General features: G+C 45.0%; 2 protein-coding genes across 3 annotated transcripts in view; both read right to left on the minus strand.

Annotated features, from left to right (window-relative positions):
- LOC145356551 (glutamine-rich protein 2) overlaps positions 1-11,040 on the minus strand; it is a 175,229-nt gene extending 164,189 nt beyond the window's left edge. The window contains exon 1 of the mRNA XM_080209314.1: positions 10,542-11,040. Within this exon, the coding sequence (XP_080065440.1) occupies positions 10,542-10,943 (402 nt within the window). The 5' untranslated portion in view covers positions 10,944-11,040. The remainder of the gene's footprint in view (positions 1-10,541) is intronic.
- Positions 11,041-11,901: 861 nt separating this feature from the next.
- prpsap1 (phosphoribosyl pyrophosphate synthetase-associated protein 1) overlaps positions 11,902-24,308 on the minus strand; it is a 64,844-nt gene continuing 52,437 nt past the window's right edge. For both annotated transcript variants that reach the window (XM_080209240.1, XM_080209241.1), the window contains 2 exons: positions 13,970-14,116; positions 11,902-12,323 (listed from right to left, as the gene is read on the minus strand). In XM_080209240.1, the coding sequence (XP_080065366.1) occupies positions 12,165-12,323; positions 13,970-14,116 (306 nt within the window). In that variant the 3' untranslated portion in view covers positions 11,902-12,164. The remainder of the gene's footprint in view (positions 12,324-13,969; positions 14,117-24,308) is intronic.

Consider the following 24,308-nt stretch of genomic DNA (forward strand, 5'->3'; position numbering starts at 1 on the left):
CAGGCTAGGAAGGTGTTTGTCTGGAGTAAGGGGAAATATGAAGACATCAGGCAGATAATTGGACGAGTAAACTGGAAGGAGGTATTCTTGGGGAAAAGTACAGAAGGAAGGTGGAGGATTTTCAAGGAATGTTTGTCTGGAGCTCTGCACGACAACGTTCCGATGAGACAAGGAGGTTTTGGTAGGTTGCGGGAACCGTGGTGCACGAAGGTTGTGGTGAACCTAGTCAGGAAGAAAAGAAAGGTGTATAAAAGGTTCTGGGAGCTAGGAGATGTTAAGGATCTAGAGGAGTATAAGGATTGTAGAAAGGAGCTTAAAAAGGAAATTAGAAGAACCAGAAGGGGTCATGAGAAGGCCTTGGTGGGTAAGATTAAGGAGAATCCCAAGGCCTTCTACAAATATGTGAAATGTAAAAGAATGAGAAGAGAAGGGATAGGACCTATAAAAGGTGAAGGGGGAAAGGTCTGTGTGGAACCGGAAGAAATGGCAGAGATGTTTAATGAGTACTTTGCCTCGGTATTCACGGTGGAAAGTGATCTGGGAGGTTGTACTACAGGTTTGCGGCAGACTGAAAAGATTGAGTGTGAGGATATTAAGAAAGAGGATGTGTTGGAACTTTCAAATTCTATCAAGATAGACAAGTCGCCGGGACCAGATGGGATGTAGTCCAGGTTATTGTGGGAGGTGAGGGAAGTGATTGCAGAGCCCCTGGCGATGATCTTTGCGTTGTCGATGGAGACGGGAGAGGTTCCGGAGGATTGGAGGATTGCGGATGTGGTTCCTATTTTCAAGAGAGGGAACAGGGATAGCCCGGGAAATTATCGACCGGTGAGTCTGACCTCAGTGGTTGGTAAGTTGATGGAGAGGATTCTGAGGGACAAGATTTATGAGCATTTGGAGAAGTTTAGAATGATCAGAAATAGTCAGCACGGCTTTGTCAAGGGCAGGTCGTGCCTTACAAGCCTAGTTGAGTTCTTTGAAAATGTGACTGAACACATTGACGAAGGAAGAGCAGTGGATGTGGTTTACATGGACTTCAGCAAGGAGTTTGATAAGGTCCCCCATGCAAGACTTCTTCAGAAGATGAGAGGGCATGGGATCCAAGGGGCTTTGGCCTTGTGGATCCAGAACTGGCTTGCCTGCAGAAGGCAGAGAGTGGTTGTGGATGGGGCTTTTTCTGCACAGAGGTTGGTCACCAGTGGAGTGCCCCAGAGATCTGTTCTAGGACCCTTGCTGTTTATCATTTTCATAAGTGACCTGGATGAGGAAGTGGAGGGATGGGTTAGTAAGTTCGCCGACGATATGAAGGTTGGTGGTGTTGTGGATAGTGTGGAGGGATGTCAGAAGTTGCAGCGTGACATAGATAGGATGCAAGACTGGGCGGAGAAGTGGCAGATGGACTTCAACGCGGATAAATGTGTAGTGGTCCATTTTGGCAGGTCCAGTGGGATGAAGGAGTACAATATCAAGGGTAGGAGTCTTAGCTGGGTTGAAGAGCAGAAGGATCTTGGGGTCCGGGTCCATAGGACTCTTAAATCGGCCTCACAGGTGGAGGATGTGGTCAAGAAGGCATATGGTGTACTGGCCTTCATTAATCGAGGGATTGAGTTTAGGAGTCAGGAGGTAATGCTGCAACTTTATAAGACCCTTGTCAGACCCCACTTGGAGGACTGTGCGCAGTTCTGGTCGCCTCACTACAGGAAGGATGTGGAAGCTATTGAAAGGGTGCAGAGGAGATTTACAAGGATGTTGCCTGGATTGGGAGGCATGTCTTCTGAAGATAGGTTGAGGGAGCTGGGTCTCTTCTCCCTGGAGAGACAAAGGTTGAGAGGCGACCTGATAGAGGTTTATAAAATGTTGAGAGGAATAGATAGGGTGGATTCTTGGAGACTATTTCCCAGGGCTGAAATGGTCGCTACGAGAGGACACAGATTTATGGTGCTGGGGAGCAAGTACAGAGGAGATGTTAGGGGTAAGTTTTTCACTCAGAGGGTGGTGAGTGAATGGAATCGGTTGCCGTTGGTGGTGGTAGAGGTGAACTCAGTGGGGTCTTTTAAAAGACTTCTGGATGAGTATATGGGATCTAATGGCATTGGAAGTTACAGATAGTTCTATGGCTTGGTAGGTATAGCTGTGATCAGCGCAACTTGTGGGCCGAAGGGCCTGTTTGTGCTGTAGTGTTCTATGTAATCTGGGTGCCAACTTTCAGGGATCTATGCACATGGACACCGAGATCTCTCTGCTTATCCACACTACCAAGTATCTTACCATCAGCCCAATACTCTGTATTCCTGTTACCCCTTCCAAAGTGAATCACCTCACACTTTTCTGCATTAAACTCCATTTGCCACCTCTCAGCCCAGCTCTGTAGCTTATCTATGTCCCTCTGTAACCTGCAACATCCTACCGCACTATCCACAACTCCACCGACTTTAGTGTCATCCGCAAATTTACTAATCCATCCTTCTACATGCTCATCCAGATCGTTTATAAAAATGACAAACAGCAGTGGCCCCAAAACAGATCCTAGTGATACACCACTAGTAACTGAACTCCAGGATGAACATTTCCCATCGACCACCACCCTCTGTCTTCTTACAGCTAACCAGTTTCTGATCCAAACCGCTAAATCACCCTCAATCCCGTGCCTCTGCATTTTCTGTAATAGCTTACCGGGAGGAACCTTATCAAACGCTTTACTGAAATCCATATACACTACATCAACTGCTTTACCCTCATCCACCTCTTTGGTCACCTTCTCAAAGAACTCAATAAGGTTTGTGAGGCACGACCTACCCTTCACAAAACCGTGTTGACTATCCCTAATCAAATTATTCCTTTCTAGATGATTATAAATCCTCTCTCTTATAATCCTTTCCAAAACTTTGCCCACAACAGAAGTAAGGCTCACTGGTCTATAATTCCCAGGATGGTCTCTACTCCCCTTCTTGAACAAGGGGGCAACATTTGCTTTCCTCCAGTCTTCTGGCACTATTCCTGTAGACAATGACCAACCTAAAGATCATAGCCAAAGGCTCTGCAATCTCCTCCCTAGCCTCCCAGAGAATCCTAGGATAAATCCCATCCGGCCCAGGGGACTTATCTATTTTCACACTTTCCAGAATTGCTGAGACTTCCTCCTTATGAACCTCAATCCTGTCTAGTCTAATAGTCTGTATCTCAGTATTCTCCTCGAGAACATTGTCTTTTTCCTGCGTGAATACTGACGAAAAATATTCATTTAGCACCTCTCCTACCTCTTTGGACTCCGCGCACAACTTCCCACAACTGTCCTTGACTGGCCCTAATCTTACCCTAGTCATTCTTTTATTCCTGACATACCTGTAGGAAGCTTTAGGGTTTTCCTTGATCCTACCTGCCAAAGGCTTCTCATGTCCTCTCCTGGCTCCTCTTAGCTCTCTCTTTAGGTCCTTTCTGGCTAACTTGTAATTCTCAAGCGCCCTAACTGAGCTTTCACGTCTCATCTTGATATAAGTCTCCTCCTTTCTCTTCACAAAAGATTCAACTTCTTCAGTAAACCATGGTTCCTTCGCTCGATCGCTTCCTCCCTGCCTGACAGGTACATACTTATCAAGGACTCGCAGTAGCTGTTCCTTGAACAAGCTCCACATTTCAATTGTGCCCATCCCCTGCATCCTAAATCTCACCCAATCGCATCATAATTTCTTTTCCCTCAGCTATAACTCTTGCCCTGCGGTTTATACCTATCCCTTCCCATCGCTAAGGTAAACGTAACTGTATTGTGGTCACTATCACCAAAGTGCTCACCTACCTCCAAGTCTAACACCTGGTCTGGTTCATTACCCAGTACCAAATCCAATGTGGCCTCGCCTCTTGTTGGCCTATCTGCATACTGTGTCAGGAAACCCTCCTGCACACATTGGACAAAAACTGACCCATGTAAAATACTCCAACTATAGCGTTTTCAGTCAATATTTGTCAAGTTAAAGTCCCCCATAACAACTACCCCGTTACTTTTGCTCCTATCCAGAATCATCTTTGCAATCCTTTCCTCTACATCTCTGGAACTTTTCGGAGGCCTATAGAAATCTCCCAATCAGATAACCTCCTTTCCTGTTTCTAACCTCAGCCCATACTACCTCAGTACGAGTCCTTATCAAACCTCCTTTCTGCCACTGTAATACTGTCCCTGATTAACAATGCCACACCACCGCCTCTGCTCTGACTGAAACCTGGAACCTGCAACAACCATTCCTGTCCTTGCGCTATCCATGTCTCTGAAATGGCCACAACATCGAAGTCCCAGGTACCAATCCAGGCTGCAAGTTCACACACCTTATTCCATTGAGTTTTTTGAGAAAGTGACCAAAGAGGTGGATGGGGGTAAGGCAGTGGACGTGGTGTATATGGATTTTAGTAAGGCGTTTGATAAGGTTAACCATGGTAGGCTTCTGCACAAAATGCAGATGTATGGGATTGGGGGTGATTTAGGGAACTGGATTAGGAATTGGCTAGCAGATAGGAGACAGAGGGTAGTGGTTGACGGTAAATATTCATCATGGAGTTCGGTTACAAGTGGTGTGCCTCAGGGATCTGTGTTGGGGCCACTGCTGTTTGTGATTTTTATTAATGATCTGGATGAGGGTATAGTTGGGTGGATCAGTAAATTTGCTGATGACACCAAAGTCGGAGGTGTGGTAGATAGTGAGGAAGGGTATCATAGTTTGCAGGAGGACTTAGACAGGTTGCAGAGCTGGGCCGAGAGGTGGCGGATGGAGTTTAATGCAGAGAAATGTGAGGTAATTCACTTTGGTAGGAATAACAGATGTGTTGAGTATAGGGCTAACTGGAAGACTTTGAATAGTGTGGAGGAGCAGAGGGATCTAGGTGTATGTGTACATAGATCCCTGAAAGTTGGGAATCAAGTAGATAAGGTTGTTAAGAAGGCATACAGTGTCTTGGCGTTTATTGGTAGGGGGATTGAATTTAGGAGTCGTAGCGTTATGTTGCAACTGTACACAACTCTGGTGCGGCCGCACTTGGAGTATTGTGTGCAGTTCTGGTCCCCACATTACAGGAAGGATGTGGAGGCTTTGGAGAGGGTGCAGAGGAGGTTTACCAGGATGTTGCCTGGTATGGAGGGGAGATCCTATGAGGAGAGGCTGAGGGATTTGGGGTTGTTTTTGCTGGAAAGAAGGCGGCTAAGAGGGGATCTTATTGAAACATATAAGATGATTAGAGGTTTAGATAGGGTGGATAGTGATAGCCTTTTTCCTAGGATGGAAAAATCTAGCACGAGGGGGCATGGCTTTAAACTAAGGGGGATAGTTATAGGACAGATGTCAGGGGTAGGTTCTTTACCCAGAGGATGGTGAGGGATTGGAATGCCCTGCCTGCAGCAGTTGTAAATGCGCCTAGTTTGGGGGCGTTTAAGAGGTCTGTGGACAGGTTTATGGACGAAAAGGGATTGGTTTAGGTTAGTGGGTCACTGTTGTTTTTTTTTAACTGGTCGGCGCAACATCGTGGGCCGAAGGGCCTGTTCTGCGCTGTAATGTTCTATGTTCTATATGCTGACATCTCAAACCACCTTCCTGCCCACCAGTGCACTTCTGTGGCCTTGAAACCTTATTCATGACCTCACTACTCTCAACCTCCTGTACACTGGAGCTACAATTCAGGTTCCCATCCCCCTGCTGAATTAGTTTAAACCCTTCCAAAGAGCATTAGCAAATCACCCCCCCAGGATATTGGTACCCCTCTGGTTCAGATGTAGACCATCCCATTTGTAGAGGTCCCACCTACCCCAGAATGAGCCCCAATTATCCAGGTATCTGAATCCCTCCCTCCTGCACCATCCTTGTAGCCATGGATTCAACTGCCCTCTCTCCCTATTCCTCGCCTTGTTAGCACGTGGCACGGGTAACAAACCAGAGATAATAACTCTGTCCGTTCTAGCTCTAACCTTCCACTCTAACTCCCTCAATTTCTGCCTAATATTCCCAACTCTTTTCCTAACTATGTCTTTGGTGCCTCTGTGGACCATGACTTGGGGCTGGTCTCCCTCCCCCTTAAGGATCCTGAAAACACAATCCAAGACATCACAGACCCCAGCACCTGGGAGGCAACACACCAATCGTGAGTCTCTCTCATTCCCACAGAATCTCCTATCTGTCCCCCTAACTATGGAGTTCCAATGACTAATTGTCTACTCCTCTCTCCCTGGGACATTTTTCTCTGGAGCATAGTGGGCTGAGGGGTGATCTTATAGAGGTCTATAAAATAATGAGGGGCACAGATCGGTTAGATAGTCAACATTTTTACCAAAGGTGGGGGAGACTAAGACTAGAGGGCATAGGTTTAAGGTGAGGGGGAGAGATACAAAAGGGTCCAGAGTGGCAATTTTTTGACACAGAGGGTGGTGAGTGTTTGGAACAAGCTGCCAGAGGTAGTAGTAGAGGCAGGTACAATTTTGTCTTTTAGAAAGCATTTAGACAATTACTTGGAAAAGATTGGTACAGAGGGATATGGGCCAAATATAGGCAATTGGAATTAGCTTAGTGGTAAGAACTGGGTGGCATGGACAAGTTCAGCCAAAGGGCTTGTTTCCACGGTGTAAACCTCTATGACAAGCACCAACAAGAGAATATTAACACTTGGTTGAGGGATAAATATTGGCTGAGATACCAGTGAGAATTCTTCTGCTCTTTACCAAAAAAGTTTTATATCCATCTAATAGTGTTTAAAAGATGGCACCTCCAACAACGCAGCACTCCCTCAGTACTGCAATGGACTGTCAGCACATATTTTGTGCTCAAGTTTCTGCAATTGGATGTGAACTCAATTTTTTGACTCAGGTGAAAATGCCACAGAAACCGAGCTAACAACTTATCTAAAACTTAAGATACATGGTTCCATCATAAAGTCATTAATCTCAAAATAGTGACTCAGTCAGCACTCTTCAAAAGGACTGGATGCTCTAAGTACAAGAACATTACAAAGGAACTTGACGAGTAAACAGGGAATGTATAAATCAACATGAAATACAATTTGAGACATAGATGGTATAGAGAATGGGCAAATTAAGAAAGTGAGTCAAGAAAGTTGTGTGGAACTTGGATAAATGAAGAGAGAGTCAGACTGAGTTATCCATCACAGCCCAAAGGAGATGGAGTAACGGAGCAATCAAAACACGTCAATAAATATTCCTTGTCCTGTGCTAAACATAGATTTTTGCAAAAATAAACACACCAAAGTTTTAATGTGAAAATTCTCAACTGGCAGAGAACTAATTTCAAAGAGATAGACAGGAACGGCATCCAAATGTAGATCCCTGGATCACTAATGATAGAGATAAAAATGTCAGTTTCATAATACAGGACAGAACTCAGCTGAATACAAGGCATACAGACAGCAGAAAGGGGAATGAAAAGCAGAGGGTGGAGGGATAGACTTGTGGGTAACATAAAAGAGGACACTAAGATATTTTACATAAATAGTAAAAGATGTAGTCAATTGGAGGGTTAGGCCAACGAGGAAATCAAAGGGACTCAAAGGGAAAGGTGGCATGATGGCACAGCAGTTCGCACTGCTGCCTCACAGTGCCAGGGACCCGGTTCAATTCTGGCCTCAGCTCACTGTCTGTGTGGAACTTGCATGTTCTCCCCATGTCTGGTGATGGCAGAGGGTATTGACTGAGATACTAAACGATTTGTGTGTATACGAGAGAGGGGAACACTGCTATGGAGTAAATGATAGAATAAAAGTACAGCCAAAGAAGTACCATTAAACTGGAGTCATGATTCTATAAGTAAATCAGTTTTTGTGTGGTTGGCAAAGAGCTCAGAGGTGAATTGATAGATTTTTCTGTTAAAGGATAAATGTTGGACATGACACAGGAGAACATTAATATTTCTCCTCAAATAGCACCGTGAAATGCCTTGTGTTCATTTGAACTCACACAGGGTCTCAGCTTAACATCTCATCCTTTGAACAACGTAGGAGTGCCTGGTTCTAGGGTCCTGGGGTTTGTGGCTAACATAGAACAAAGAAAAGTAGAGCACATGAATAGGGTCTTTGGCCCTCCAAGTCTGTGCTGATCATGATGCCCAAACTAAATTACAAAAAAAACCTTTTGCCTTTACTCGGTCCATATCCCTCTATTCTCTCCCTACCCATGTACCCATCCAGATGCCTCTTAAATGTTGCTCATGCCAGATCACTTGTTTCCCCCTCCCTTTGGGAACAAAGATGAAGATGGAGGTTTATAAATTAATTGCAACATCGCTGTTTTCTGTCTGAACCATTTCTTGTTGATGCTGGTAAGGTAACAAAGTCCATTGTTCCAAACCACTGAACTACAACAGGTTCACAAACATTTCCACATCTCCACAATAAGGAGCTTTGTTAGCGCTTTTATTCAGTCTATATCACAGATTCTATTGAATGTTGTAGGATACCAATCCATTGTAATATCAGCGAACAGACTGTATAGCAAGCTGATCAAACAGAATATGGAAATATAGTCCATAGTGTTACAAATGTGAAGTCACTATATCGACTCTCATGTCACATAATGTAACTTTGCAGTTTCACTAAAACTTCCATAGCTATAAGATTTGAAATTATGTCAACACTTTTTTAACAATATCTCAGGCAATATTGAACAATGAAATCTGGTTTCCTTCAATTGAGTCAAAACACTAGAAGTCCCTCCCTAACAGCACTGTGGGTGTACCTACACTTCAGGAACTGCAGTGATACAGGAAGGCAGCTCACCACCCCCTTCTGAAGGGCAAGTAGGGATGGGCAATAAATGCTGACCTGACCAGTGATATACACATCCCATAAGTGAATTTAAAAAAATCTTGACACAGATAATGCTCACATTCACACAAAGGCAAATATATCCCAGAAACTATCGGTTTCTTTAAGGAAGATATATCTGTCATCTTCACAGCCTCATCTTTATAAAACTTGAGATCCACAGCAATGAGGTTGACTTTTAGGCCACTCAGTTCAAGGGCAATCAGGAATGGACAACAAATACTGGCCTTTCCAGTGATGCCTACATCCCATGAAAATAAGTGACAGAAAACGTATTTGTATTGTGGGCATATCTGTGCTCTCTTCTCCCTTTGGGCACATCTTTCCTGAGAAACTTGTACCGGTGAATTTACCATACAATTTTTTCATGTCCCATAGAATCCTACAGTGCAGAAGGAGACCATTCAGCCCATCAAATTTGCACCAACCACAATCCCACCCGGACTCTATGCCCACAACCCCCTGACACTAACAGAGAATTCAGCATGGCCTATCCACCTAACTGGCACATCTTTAGAGTGTGGGAGGAAACCAGAACACCCAGAGGAAACCCACGCAGACATGGGGAGAATGTGCAAACTCCACACAGATGGTGACCCAAGCTGGGATTTGAACCACTGTGCCAGCCCTTGTCTCCTGCATGTCTATTCAGCAGATACCAACCCCTTATGTTTGATGACTCTTCTAATGAAATCCTAGTTTGCCTGAGAGAGAGAAATTTGGGTCAGAAACAAGAGTGCTAAACTTAAATAGGGGTTATTACAAAGGAATGAGGACAGAGCTGACAGGATTGGGAAAGGAGTTTAGCAAAAAAGACAATTGATTAGCAACGTAAATATTTATTAAAAAAGTTCATGACTCACAAAAAAATATATATCCCAGTGAGCAATCCCATGCATTTTGCCATGTGAGATCTTGTTGAAAGAAAGCCTTCTGAAAGTCTGAATAAACCACATCCACTGGTTCTCTTCGGTGAACTTTACTAGTTACATCCTCAAAAAATTCCAATAGATTCTTCAAGTATGATTTCCCTTTTGTAAATCCATGCTGACTTTGTCTGATTATCCCACTGCCTTCCAAATACTGAGTTATGAAATCCTTGATAATGGATTCTAGCAACTTCCCCTGTACCGACATTAGGCTCACTGCTCTATAGTTTCCTATTTTCTCCCTACCTCCCTTTGTGAATACCATTTAACCACCCTCCAATTGACCTAAGGTGGACTGGCTATGCTAAATTGCCTTAGTGTCAGGGGGACTAGCCAGGATAAATGCATGTGGTTATGGGGATAGGGCCTGGTGAGATTGTGGTCAGTGCAGGCTCGATGGGTCGAATAGCATCCTTCTGCACTGTAGGATTCTTTGATTCTGTGAATTGCTTGGTTTGCTTTGGGCTTTTTGTCTACGTCGTAATGCTAGGATTCCTGTACCGAGACTGAACCTGCAGTCGTGAATCGTTCATAAAATCATTTTTTGTGCCATCCTCATGAAACCTTCACGGGCAGAATCTGCTGCCTACTGTCTGATTTATTTACCCTCCACCAACTGTGTCTTTTTAGCTCGACTGCATTTCTCCCTTTAGTTAATAATAATTAATAAGGAGAAAGTGAACAATGAGCTGGTGATGCTGCAACACTCAGCACCATGGAGAAGGGCTGCAGTCGGCAGGGCGAGGGAGGAGAGGGCTTAGAGTGAGGGGTTAAGGAGAGGGGGTTGGAGTTAAGGTGAGGGGTTACCTTGTCCACTCCTTCCCTGTTGCTCTCCGTGCTCTTCCTCAGCTGCATCAAGCTCCACATGTCCTGCACCGAGTTGCTGTCCCTCCTGCTCCGCTGGAGGAGTTCGCTGGTGGTGGGTAAGCGACTCAGCTCCTGCAGCCGGAGCTCCACATCCCGCAGCCTGTGCTGCAGCTGCCGGTCCGGAACCCGGCCCCGGGAGTCGGCCTCAGTCCCAGGCAGCGGCTTCGGCCTGTCCGGCAGCTGCAGCAGCTCCGGCCGCTGCGGGCTCTGGACATCCTGGATGCCCAGGTGCTGGATGATGGCGTGGAGCAGCGCCTGCAGAGCCACAAAGTTCACCATCCCCGGCTCCGGGTGGCTGACCGCCAGGTTGGCCAAATCCAGTAGGCTGAGAGTGACCGACATGGCGGGGCTCAGGGGGCCAGAGTCCAGCGGTCACAGTCAGGGTCCAGAGTCCGGACGTTGCGGGGGGGGGGGTGGTCAGTGGCCGGAGTCCGGGCTGGGGGGGTCAGTGGCCGGAGTCCGGGCTGGGGTGGGGGGGTCAGTGGCCGGAGTCCGGGCTGGGGGGGGGGGGTCAGTGGCCGGAGTCCGGGCTGGGGGGGTCAGTGGCCGGAGTCCGGGCTGGGGGGGGGGGTCAGTGGCCGGAGTCCGGGCTCAGACTGAGATCCGCGCCTCCCATTGGCCCCACCCCCTTAGCAACAGTCACCAGAGACCATTGTTACCAACCAGCCAATCAACGCACAGCATCCTCAGAAACGCACCACCGTTGGCTGAGCTGCACATCAATCACAAACCATTACCCAATACCGGCGAATCCCCGTCACCCAGCAACAAGAGAAACAACAGAGACACAGACAGACAGAGAGAGTGAGTGTGGAAGGGGGTGAGAGAGAGAATGGATGGACAGGCTTCCTAGAATAAGTAGTTACCAGTTAGCTAACGATCTCCATATTGATGGGTCACTACAGCTTGACCCTAATTCCCATTGTTGTACATGTGGAATCAGAAAGTCCAATCTGGGAATCCTATAGCTGCTGAATGCAGCAGCACACTCCACATCCCTTCGATCATTAGAAAGTCTTCATGGAGATGCCTCCATCCCATTCACTAGATTGCAGCAACAGTCAGCCGGCTTCACAATGTTAATCTATAAAAACATCAAGTTTTAAAACCCATGTAAACCCGATTCCACTTGCAGATTTTTCTAAAACTATCAAAATAATAAAAAAAACCTTTGAACATGGAGTCAGCAGATTTTTCACCAATATTTAATTCCATATCTCTGTTGTGATTTGTTCAGTCTGTACAAGGAGTGAGTTAACAAACTGCATGGAGTTTATGAATATACAACAACCGTGAGTGATGATTTTTAAACAGACTGTACAGTCTTTATTTACAGAATGAAATGACAATGCAGCAACTATCTAAAATGGTGATTTGAAAGCAGGGCATTCCCTGTCACACACTGATTTTATTTTTACAGTGACAGACAGTAAAGACGCAGCCACTGTGGGTACAGAACAGACTGCATTATCAGCAATCACAACTCTGCAGGCATTACTATAATGCAATTACATTACCAGTCTGGTTACACAATTCACAGCTTCAGAGTCGAGTCTGAGCAGCTTAGTCATCAACGGTGATGTTACGGAACAGGTAGGACATGGATTCTCCATTGTGGATACGGCGGATAGCTTCTGACAGTATCATACTGACATCCACAGTTTTGATCTTGGGGCACTGTAGCTTCTGCACCTCATGAGGAATGGTGTTTGTTACAACCACCTTCAGGAAAAAGAAAGGTTTAAAATCATATTTCAATTCGAGTAAAGTGAAAGGAAAAATCCCACAAAAAATGTCTACACGTTTACACAACAGTTACAGGTGTTGGTCAAAAGAGGCAGAGCTGGTGTGGGAGGGACAGTCTTGTTGGTGTGGGGGCTGGTGCGGCAGGAGGGGCAGATATATCCCAAGTCAGTACACAATGGACAAGTCTACATTTTGAGCTGGGCCCTTCAGAACTTGGAAGATTAATAAATATTTCGATACAATTAGACAAAAGCATAGCTATGTAAGTGGAAAACAAACTAGCAGCAACAAGAGAAAATTACTAAGTGTTGATATAAAATTTCAGCGCAGGAAAGCAGGAAGAGGTTAAAAAAATAATAAAACAGTATAGCACAAGGCTGAACTTAAACCAAATATAAAATAATGACATTTCTTTAACCAAGTTCATCCTTCAAAACTACTTTGGTTCAATGTCAATCTTTGTCTGGTCACACTGCTGTGAAGTGTCTTGAAACACTGTATTGGGGTTAATGTATTGATGTGGAGAGAGAATTGGTTGGCAGACAGGAAGCAGGAATAAACAGGTCCTTTTCAGAGTGGCAGGCAGTCTGGAGGGTTCAGTGCTGGGACCCCAGCTACTGACAAAATACAGTAATGATTTAGACAAAAGAATTGAATGCACTATCTTCAAACTTGGACACTAAGCTGGGTGGCAGTGTGTGCTGAGAGGAGGATGCTAAGAGGCTGCAGGGTAACTTGGACAGGCTGGCTGAGTGGGCAAATACTTGGCAAATGCAATATAATGTGGATAATGTGAGGTTATCCATTTTGGTGCCAAAAACAGGGAGGAAGATTATCTGAATGGCGGAAGTTTAGGAAAAGGGGAAGTGCAATGTGGCCTGGGTGTGATGGTGGAACAGTCACTGAAGGTTGGCATGCAGGTATAGCAGGTGATGAGGAAAGCTGATGGCATGCTGGCCATTACAGCAAGGGGATGAGAGTACAGGAGTAAGGATGTCTTGCTGAAGTTAAACAGGACCTTGGTGAGACCACACCTTGAGTATTATGTGTAGTTTTGGTCTCTTAGTCTGAGAAAGTACATTCTTGCTATTGAGGGAGTCCAGTGAGAGTTCACCAGACTGATTCCTGGAATGACAGGACTAACATAAGAGAGACTGGATTGACTGGGCTTGTACTCACTGGAATTTAGAAGAATGAGAGGGGATCTCATAGAAACGTATAAAATCCAGGCTCGACGCGGGAAGGATGCTCCCAACGTCGGGGAAGTGCAGAAGTAGGGGTCACAGTCTAAGAATAAGGGGTAAGCCAATCAGGACTGAAATGAGGAAGAACTTCTTCACTCAGAGTTGTGAACCTGTGGAATTCTCTTCCACAGAAAGCTGTTGGGGCCAGTTTGTTAGATATGTTCAAGAGGGAGTTGGACATGGCCCTTGTGGCAAAAAGGATCAAGAGGTATGGAAAAAAAAAGAGTGGGACACAACGTGTATGATCAACCATGATCATATTGAATGATGGTGCAAGGCCAAATTACCTCATCCTGCACCTATTTTCTATGTTTACCTTTAGTGTACACTGCCAATCATTCCACCCTGTACTATCTCACATTTACAGCAAGTTAATACCTCATTAATCGCTGACTCCTCAATCAGACAGGGGGCATCAGCTGAAAGAAGACCATGAGTAGCCATGACGTATATTTTATATGCTCCTCGCTCCTTCAGAATCTCAGCAGCTGCTACAAAACCATCAACATCATCAATAATGTCGTCCTGTGGGGAAGGGGACAGAATATAGAAGAAGATAAAGAGAAACAACCAGAAACAGCAATTACCAGAGACACACAACCAACACCTCACTTTGTGGAAAAGGGTGTTATTTACAATCAACACCACTCAGATTATTTTAATTTCCCATCTATTACATTCCTGTCAATGCAATCATACTGCCAACAAACTGGCCAGGGAGCCAGTGGCATTGTAGCATTGTCATTGGGCCAGTAATCCAGAGACCCAGGCTAATGCCTGGGGATCCAGGTTAGAATCCCACCATGACAAATGGTGAAATTAGAATTCAATCAAAATCTGGAATTAAAAGTCTACTGATGACAATGAAACCTCTGCCAATTGTCTTAAAAACTCATCTGGTTCATTAATGTCCTTCAGGGAAAGAAATCTACTGTCCTTACCTGATCCGGCCTAGACGTGACTCCAGAGCCATAAAAATGGGGTTAACTTTTATCTGCCCTCCAAGGGCAACCAGGATGGGCAATAAACGTTGGCCAGCCAGCGACGCCCATGATTCACAAATAAAAAAATATAAATGCAGGTTTCTTCTGAAAATCAATCCTGTCGAGGATTAATTTTTTTTTTAATCTGGATTCAGTAAGCTCCCACAGAGTATGAAGCTAGGGAAGTAACTATGGCAACAAAAGAGAAGTTTAGAATGATCAGAAATAGTCAGCACGGCTTTGTCAAGGGCAGGTCGTGCCTTTCGAGCCTAGTTGAGTTCTTTGAAAATGTGACTGAACACATTGATGAAGGAAGAGCGGTGGATGTGGTGTACATGGACTTTAGCAAGGTGTTTGATAAGGTCCCCCATGCAAGACTTCTTGAGAAAGTGAGAGGGCATGGGATCCAAGGGCCTTTGGCCTTGTGGATCCAGAACTGGCTTGCCTGCAGAAGGCAGAGTGTGGTTGTGGATGGGTCTTTTTCTGCACGGAGGTCAGTCACCAGTGGAGTGCCCCAGGGATCTGTTCTAGGACCCTTGCTGTTTGTCATTTTCATAAATGACCTGGATGAGGAAGTGCAGGGATGGGTTAGTAAGTTTGCTGACGACACGAAGATTGGTGGTGTTGTGGATAGTCTGGAGGGATGTCAGAAGTTGCAGCGAGACACAGATAGAATGCAAGACTGGACAGAGAAGTGACAGATGGACTTCAACGCGGATAAATGTGTAGTGGTCCATTTTGGCAGGTCCATTGGGATGAAGGAGTGCAATATCAAGGGTAGGACTCTTAGCAGTGCTGAGGAGCAGAAGGACCTTGGGGTCCGAATCCATAGGACTCTTAAATTGGCCTCGCAGGATGTGGTCAAGAAGGCGTATGATGTACTAGCCTTCATTAATCAAGGGACTGAGTTTAGGAGTCGGGAGGTAATGCTGCAACTTTATAAGACCCTTGTCAGACCCCACTTGGAGTACTGTGCGCAGTTCTGGTCGCTTCACTACAAGAAGGATGTGGAAGCTATTGAGAGGGTACAGAGGAGATTTACAAGGATGTTGCCCGGATTGGGTGGCATGCCTTATGAAGATACGTTGAGGGAGCTAGGTCTTTTCTCTCTGGAGAGACAAAGGTCGAGAGGCAACACGATAGAGGTTTATAAAATGTTGAGGGGTATAGATTGGGTGGATTCTCGGAGGCTATTTCCCAGGGCTGAAATGGTCGCTATGAGAGGACACAGGTTTAAGGTGCTGGGGAGCAGGTACAGAGGAGATGTCAGGGGTAAGTTTTTCACTCAAGAGGGTGGTGAGTGAGTGGAATCGGCAGCCGTCAGTGGTGGTAGAGGCGAACTCGCTGCAATCTTTTGAGAGACTACTGGATGAGTATATGGGATTTAATGGGATTGAGAGTTATAGATAGGCCTGATAGGTATGGATATGATCGGCGTAACTTGTAGGCCGAAGGGCCTGTTTGTGCTGTAGCGTTCTATGTTTTATTAGAAATTGCAGAGATGTTTGATAGATATTCTGCATCGGTCTTTACTGCAGAAGAGACTACAAACAGCCCAAAAATAATTTTAAAAATACAGGGGAGGAATTAAATACAGTCACAATTGAGAGATAATTAGTTTGAGTTAAAGGCTGGCAAGTCCCCTTGAGCTGATGGTTTGTAGCCCAGAATCTTAAATGAGATAGTGACAGAAATCGTAATTTTCCAAAAATCCTTTTACTATGGAATTGTGCCAAAGGATTGGAAAACTGGAAATGTCCTTGTACCCTTCCTCAAAAAGAGAAAGGGGCAATATGCTGGAAACTACAGGCCAGTTAACCTAACTTCAGTTATTGGGAGAATATTAGAATTGATGATTGAGAGAGCAGCAATGCATTTGAAAAGTCATAATCTAATCAAGCAGAGACACAGATTTCTATAAGAGGGGAAAGCATGTCTAGCAAACTTACTCGAGTTATTTGAGGTGGTATCAGGCAGAGTAGATAGAGGAGACGGGCAATGTTGTATGTTGGGATTTTCAAAAGACGTTCGATGAGTTGCCACACACAAGGCTACCGTGCAAAATAGGAGCTCATGGTGCTGGAGGTAATATTCTGGCAAGATTAGAAGATTGGCAAACCAACTGGAAACAATAAGGAGGACATAGAACATAACAGCGCAGTACAGGCCCTTCAGCGCCAACCTGTGAAACCAATCTAAAGTCCATCTAACCTACGCTATTCCAACATCATCTGTATGCTTATCCAATGACCATTTAAATGCCCTTAATGTTGGCAAATCCACTACTGTTGAAGGCAGGGCATTCTGCACTCTTACTACTCACTGAGTAAAGAGCCTACTCTGACATCTGTCCTATGTCCTCTCGTGCTAGCCATCTCCATCCAAGGAAAAAGGCTCTCACTGTTCACCCTATCTAATCCTCTGATTGTCTTATATGCCCCTATTAAGGCACCTCTTAACCTTCTTCTCTCTAATGAAAACTGCCTCAAGTCCCTCAGCCTTTCCTCATTAGACGTTCCCACCATACCAGGCAACATCCTGGTAAATCTCCTACTCTTCACAAAACTGTGTTGACTATTCCTAATCAAATTATTCCTTTCTAGATGATTATAAATCCTATCTCTTATAATCCTTTCCAAAACTCTGCCCACAACAGAAGTACGGCTCACTGGTCTATAAATTAACAGGGTTATTTCTACTCCCCTTCTTGAACAAGGGGACAACATTTGCTATCCTTCAGTCTTCTGGCACTATTCCTGTAGACAGGTCCTTACCAGGTTGGAGGTCAGTAACCAGTGGAGTGCCACAGATCAGTGCTAGGATCACAGGTCTTCACAATATATATTAATGATTTGGAGGAAGGAACAACGTATACTGTGGCCACATTTGTGGATGACACAGAGGTGGGAGGGAAGGAAAATTGTGAGGATATAAATAATTTACTGAGAGATATTGACAAGCTAAGTGAGTGGGAGAAAATTGGCAAATGGAATTCAATGGGGAAAATGAGATTGTATAAACGGTGAAATGAGGAAACTATACAGTAAAAACAGAGTGGTTTTAATTTCAACATAAACCGAGAAGGGCAGGTAAGTACTTGCCAGAAAGATTATGAACTTCTGGAGCGTGTCCATGATCATTTCCTACGGCAGCCTGCCTTGAATACGACAAGGGGATCTAGCATTACCGAGTACAGTACTGAGCAATGAAACTGATTTAATCTGGCAGCACTTGCAAAAGATAAGCAAAAATCAGACACTAAAATTTTGGATTCAAGCAAGGCGCACTTGGAAACTAAGCTCAGGGATAGAACAACTGAGGAGCAGTGGAGGGTATTCTGAGAAACATTCAATGCCGTTCAAGAAGCAGTTTGTGTCCAAGAGAAGGAAGAGTTCCAACTCACAAAAAAAACCAGCCCTAGACTTCTCAGGATGCAAGGGACAATGCAAAATTAAAAGAAATGGTGTATAAGAATGCAAAGAACAGTACAGATCTCTCAGCATGGGACAGCTACAAATACCAACAAAGGGCCACAAAGTGGTTTATAAAGAGCAGCAAAAAGATGATGGAAATTCATAATGGAGAGATTTTATATTTACATAATGGGAAGCGACTGTTTAAAAGCACTACTGGTCCACTGAAGACTGAGGGTGGAAATGTTGTCAATAACTATGGGGAAGTGACAGACTTGCTGAATGAGTATTTTGTGTCAATATTCACAGTAGAGTCACAGAGATATACAGCATGGAAACAGGCCCTTTGGCTCAAACTCGTTCATGCCAACCAGTTTTCCTAAACTGAATTAGTTCCATTTGCCTGTGTTTGGCCCATAACCCTCTAAGCCTGTCACCAGCAATTTTGGTGTCATCCTCCAACTTCCTAATTAGACCAGTTACATTTTCTTCCTTGTCATTTATGTTTCTAACAAACAGCAGATTCCCAGCACTGATTCCTGTGGAACAGCACTCATTACGACCTCCATTCAGAAAAGCACCTTTCCACTGCTACCCTCTATGGCCAAGCTAAGTCAGTTCTGTACCTATCTAGCTAATTCACCCTTGATCCCGTGATTTAACGTTTTGCACCAGCTTCCCATGAGGGACTTTGTCAAACGCTTTACTAAAATCCATACAGATGACATCCACAGCCCTTCCCTCATCAGTTATGTTCGTCACCTCCTCAAAAAAGCAATCAACTTAGTGAGACATGATCTCACTTATATGAAACAAACCATCTGTAGCTAATAGGACCATTCAGTTCCAAATGTGTATAAATCCTATGTATAAGAATCTTCTCCAACAATTTCACTATCACTGACACCAAACTCACTGGTCTATAATTACCTGGGTTATCCTTGCTACCCTTCTTAAATAACTATCCTCCAATCCTCTGGGACCTCACCAGTGGCAATGAGGAAACAGAGATTTCTGTTAGAGGCCCAGAAATCTCGTCTCCCTCAGTAACCTGGGATAGAAGCCATCTGGCACTGGGGATTTGTCTACCTTAATGCTTTTTAATTCGCAGCACTTGCAAAAGATAAGCAAGGAACACTTCCTCCCTCATAATGATGACCTGTTCTAATCGTTTACACATCCCTCTGAGGCACCACCAATCAACGTGTCCCACTCCTTAGTGAATACCGATGCAAAGTATCCGTTAAGGATCTCACCCACTTCCTTTGGTTGAACACATAATTTCCCCTCTTTGGTCTTGAGTGGGCCAACTCCTTCTCTAGCTACCTTCTTGTTCCTAATATACGTGTAAAATACCTTGGGATTCTCCTTAATCCTGTCTGCCAAGGACATTGTGACCCTTTTTGCCCTCTTATCTCCCTGTTTGGGTTCTTTTGTACTTTGCTTGTATTCTTCAAATGCTTCATCTGTTTTTAGTTGCCTGGACCTTATATATGCATCCTTTTTCTTTTTGGCTAGACTTACCATTTCCCTGGTTTGTTTCGGTTCCCGAATCCTGCCTTTCCTGTTCTTCCTTTCCATATGCACATGCCTGTCCTGCACTCTGATTAACAGCTCCTTAAAAGACTCCCACATGCCAGACGTGGATTTACCCTCAAACAGCCTCTCCCAGCCAAGAGCTTCCAAATCCTGCCTAATCTGGTTGTAGTTAGTCTTTCTCCAATTTAGCATCTTAACCCTAAGACAACACTCATCTTTTTCCATGAGTATCTGAAAGTTTACAGAATTGTGGTCACTGTTTGCCATTTTCTCCCCCACTGCAACTTTGATGACTTGGCTGGACTCATTCCCTAGTACTACATGAGTGCAGTCCCCTCTCTAGTCGGACTATCCACATATTGTTCCAAAAAGCCTTCCTGGACACACACATTCCTCACCATCCGGATCCTTAGCCCTAAGGAATTTCCAGTCAATGAGGAAAATTAAAGTCTCCCACTACAACAGCCCTATTATTTCTACACCTGTCCAGAAGCTGCTTACATATCCGTTCCTCAACTTCCTGTGGGCTGTTGGGAGGCCTGTAGTGCATCCCCCTCATAGTGACTGTCCCTTCCCGTTTCTGAGTTAGAACCATATGTTCTATGTTCTACATTTGCTGACCTACTGTTCTGATTCCTAACCTCCACCACATTAGTTTAAACCCACCCAAACCACACTAGCAAACCTCCCAGCCAGGATATTGGTGCCCCTCCAGTTCAGGTGTAACCTGTCCTTCTTGTACAGCCCCACCTTCCCTTAAAGACATCCTAGTGATCCAAAAATCTGAAGACCTCCCTGGCAGGTGCCAAGATGGCACTGGAGGATGGCGACCTCTTGCAAGTGTCCTCAGCTGATAAACCAGTACTCTTCCATGTTAACACCACTTAGAGGAAGCACTGAGAGCGGTAAGAGCACAGAATGTACTCTGGGTGGGGACTCCAATGTCCATCACCAAGAGTGGTTTTGGTAGCTCCACTATTGACCTAGTCCTACAGGATTTAGCTAAATAGACCAGACCTGTAGCAGGTGGTGAAAGAACCAACATGAGGGAAAAAAAAATCACACTAGACCTCAACCTCGCCAACCTACCTGCCCAGGATGTGCCTGTCCACGACAATATCGAGAGAAGTGACCACCGCACAGACCTTGTCAAGATAAAGTCCCATCTTCACACTAAAGATATTGTTAAGCAGGGAGGGACAAAGAGCACTAGAGCAACCGTTTTAGGGGACTCTATAGTTAGCGGTGCAGATAGGTGCTTCTATGGATGGGAAAGAGACTCCAGGATGGTATGTTACCTCTGTGGTGCCAGGGTCCAGGAAGTCTCTGAAGGGGCAGAAAGTATTCTGAAGTGAGAGTGAACAGCCAGAGGTTGTGTACACATTGGTACCAATGACGTAGATAGATAGTGGTGAGGTCCTGCAGTTTAGGGAGTTAGGTAGCAAGTTAAAAAGCAGAACTTCTGGGGTTGTAATCTCAGGATTACTCCCTGTGCCACGTAAGACAGGGAACAGGAAGATAGTGCAACAGGTGGCTAAACAGCTGGTGTAGGAGGGCAGGTTTCAAATATCTGGACCATTGGGGTCTCTAATGGACCAATACGGGTTGCATCTAAACTGGAAGAGAATAAAATATTCTGGCCGGGAGGCCAGAATGTCACATGGCTGGATTTAAACTAGTTTGGCAGGAGGTGAGAACCAAAGCAAAGGTAAATTAGCTGAAGGGGATTGGAGATTAGGGCCAGTAAGACTCAGAGAAACAGCAGGCAGGGTGAGGTTCTTAATCAAAGAGGGTCTGGTGGGCTGAAGTGCATTTGTTTCAATGCAAGAAGTGTAACAGGTAAGGCAGATGAACGTAAAGCTTGGATTAGTACTTGGAACAAATGATGCTGTTGCCATTACAGAGACTTGGTTAAGTGAAGGACAGGATTGGCAGCTTAACATTCCAGGATACAGATGTTTCAGGTGGGATAGAGAGGGATGTAAAAAGGGTGGGGGAGTTGCACTACTGGGTTAAGGAGAATATTGCAGCTGTACTGCGGGAGGACACCTCAGAGGGTTCATACAGCGAGGCAATTAGGGTACAGCTCAGGAATAGGAAGGGTGCAGTCACAATGTTGGGGTTTAACATAGGCCGCCCAACAGTTAGCGAGAGATAGAGGAACAGATATGTAGACAGATTTCGGCAAGGTATAAAAGCAACAGGGTTGCTGTGGTGGGGGATTTTAACTTCCCCTATATTGACTGGGACTCACTTAGCAGTATGGTTGAGGCAGAGTTTGTAAGGAGCATCCAGGGAGTAATCCAACTAGGGAAGGGGCCATACTGGACCTGGTATTAGGGAATGAGCCCGGCCAGGTGGAGAGCAGTTCGGGAACAGGGAGCACAATAAGCTGCAAGATACTGATGGATAAAGATAAGCGTAGTCCTCAAGTGAAAGTGCTAAACTGGGGGAAGGCTAATTACAACAATATTAGGCAGGAACTGAAGAATATAGATTGGGGGCAGATGTTTGAGGGCAAATCAACATCTGGCCTGTGGGAGGCTTTCAAGTGTAAGTTGATAGGGATTCAGGACCAGCACATTCCTGTAAGGATGAAGGGTAAGTGTGGCAAGTTTTGGGAGCCTTGGATAACGAGAGATATTGTGAGCCAGTCAAAGAGAAGGAAGCATTTGTCAAAGCTAGAAGGCTGGGAACACACGAAGCAAGTGTGGAATACAAGGAAAGTAGAGAGGAACTTAAGCAACGAGTGAGAAGGGCTAAAAAGGGGTCACAAAAAGTAATTGGCCAGCAGGATTACAGAAAATCCTGAGACGAGACCTTTCATACACACAAAGAGCAAGAGAGTAGCCAGGGAGAAGGTTGGCCCACTCAAGGACAAAGGAGGGAATCTACGCATGGAGCCAGAGGGAATAGGTGAGGTATTAAATGATACTTTGTGTCAGTATTCACCAAAGAGGAGGACTTGGTGGATGATGAGTCTGGGAAAGGATGTGTAGATAGTTTGAGTCATGTTGAGATCAAAAAGGTGGTGATATTGGGGTTCTTGAGAAACATTAAGGTAGACAAGTCCCCAGGGCCTGATGGGATATACCCCAGAATACTGAGAGGGGCAAGGGAGGAAATTGCTGGGGCCTTGAGAGAAATCTTTGTATCCTCACTGGCTACAGGGGAGGTCCCAGAGGGTTGGAGAATAGCCAATATTGTTCCTTTGTTTAAGGAGGGTAGCAAGAGTAATCCAGGTAATTACAGGCCTGTGAGCCCTATATCAGTGGTAGGGAAATTATTCAAGAGGATTCTTCCAGACAGGATTTATTCCCACTTGAAAATAAGTCGAAGTGTTAACGAGAGGCAACATGGTTTTGTGAAGGGGAGGTCGCGTCTCACAAAGTTGATCAAGTTTTTCGAGGAATTGAAGATGATGATTGATGAGGGTAGGGCAGTGGATGTTGTCTACATGGACTTCAGTAAGGCCTTTGACAAAGTCCCTTATGGCAGACTGGTGCAGAAGGTGAAGTTGCACGGGATCAGAAGTGAGCTGACCAGATGATTTCTTTGTTATTATCACGTGTATTTACATACAACGAAAAGTATTGTTTCTTGTGCGCTATACATACTGCTCAGAGAAAGAAACAAGAGTGCAGAATGTAGTGTTACAGTCATCGCTAGGATGTAGAGAAAGATCAACTTAATGCAAGGTAGGTCCATTCAAAAATCTGATGGCAGCAGGTAAGAAGCCGTTCTTGAGTCGGCTGGTAGGTGACCTCAGACTTTTGTATCTTTTTCCCAGTGAAAGATGGTGGAAGAGAGAATGTTTAGGGTGCATGGGGTCCTTAATTATGCTAGCTGCTTTGCCAAGGTAGCGGAAAGTGCAGACAGAGTAAATGGATGGGAGGTTGGTTTACATGGGCACAGAACTGGCTCGTCATAGTAAGAAGCCTCACAACACCACGGAAGGCTTCTGCAGAAAATGCAGACGTATGGGATTGGGGGTAATCTAGGTAATTGGATCAGGAATTGGCTAGCAGATAGGAGACAGAGGGTGGTGGTTGATGGTAAGTATTCGTCATGGAGTTCGGTTACGAGTGGTGTGCCTCAGGGATCTGTTTTGGGGCCACTGCTGTTTGTAATTTTTATTAATGATCTGGATGAGGGTATAGTTGGGTGGATTAGTAAATTTGCTGATGACACCAAAGTCGGAGGTGTGGTAGATAGTGAGGAAGGGTGTCATAGTTTGCAGGGAGACTTGGACAGGTTGCAGAGCTGGGCCGAGAGGTGGCGGATGGAGTTTAATGCAGAGAAGTGTGAGGTAATTCACTTTGGCAGGAATAACAGATGTGTCGAGTATAGGGCTAACGGGAGGACTCTGAATAGTGTGGATGAACAGAGGGATCTAGGTGTATGTGTACATAAATCCCTGAAAGTTGGGAATCAAGTAGATAAGGTTGTTAAGAGGGCATACAGTGTCTTGGCGTTTATTGGTGGGGGATTGAATTTAGGAGCCGCAGCGTCATGTTGCAACTGTACACAACTCTGGTGCGGCCGCACTTGGAGTATTGTGTGCAGTTCTGGTCCCCACATTACAGGAAGGATGTGGAGGCTTCGGAGAGGGTGCAGAGGAGGTTTACCAGGATGTTGCCTGGTATGGAGGGGAGGTCCTATGAGGAGAGACTGAGAGATTTGGGGTTGTTTTCATTAGAAAGAAGGCGGCTAAGAGGGGATCTTATTGAAACATATAAGATGATTAGAGGTTTAGATAGGGTGGACAGTGATAGCCTTTTT

The sequence above is a fragment of the Carcharhinus amblyrhynchos genome, chromosome 21, assembly GCF_965287045.1.
Source record: "Carcharhinus amblyrhynchos chromosome 21, sCarAmb.v2.hapA, whole genome shotgun sequence".
Classification (NCBI taxonomy): domain Eukaryota; kingdom Metazoa; phylum Chordata; class Chondrichthyes; order Carcharhiniformes; family Carcharhinidae; genus Carcharhinus; species Carcharhinus amblyrhynchos.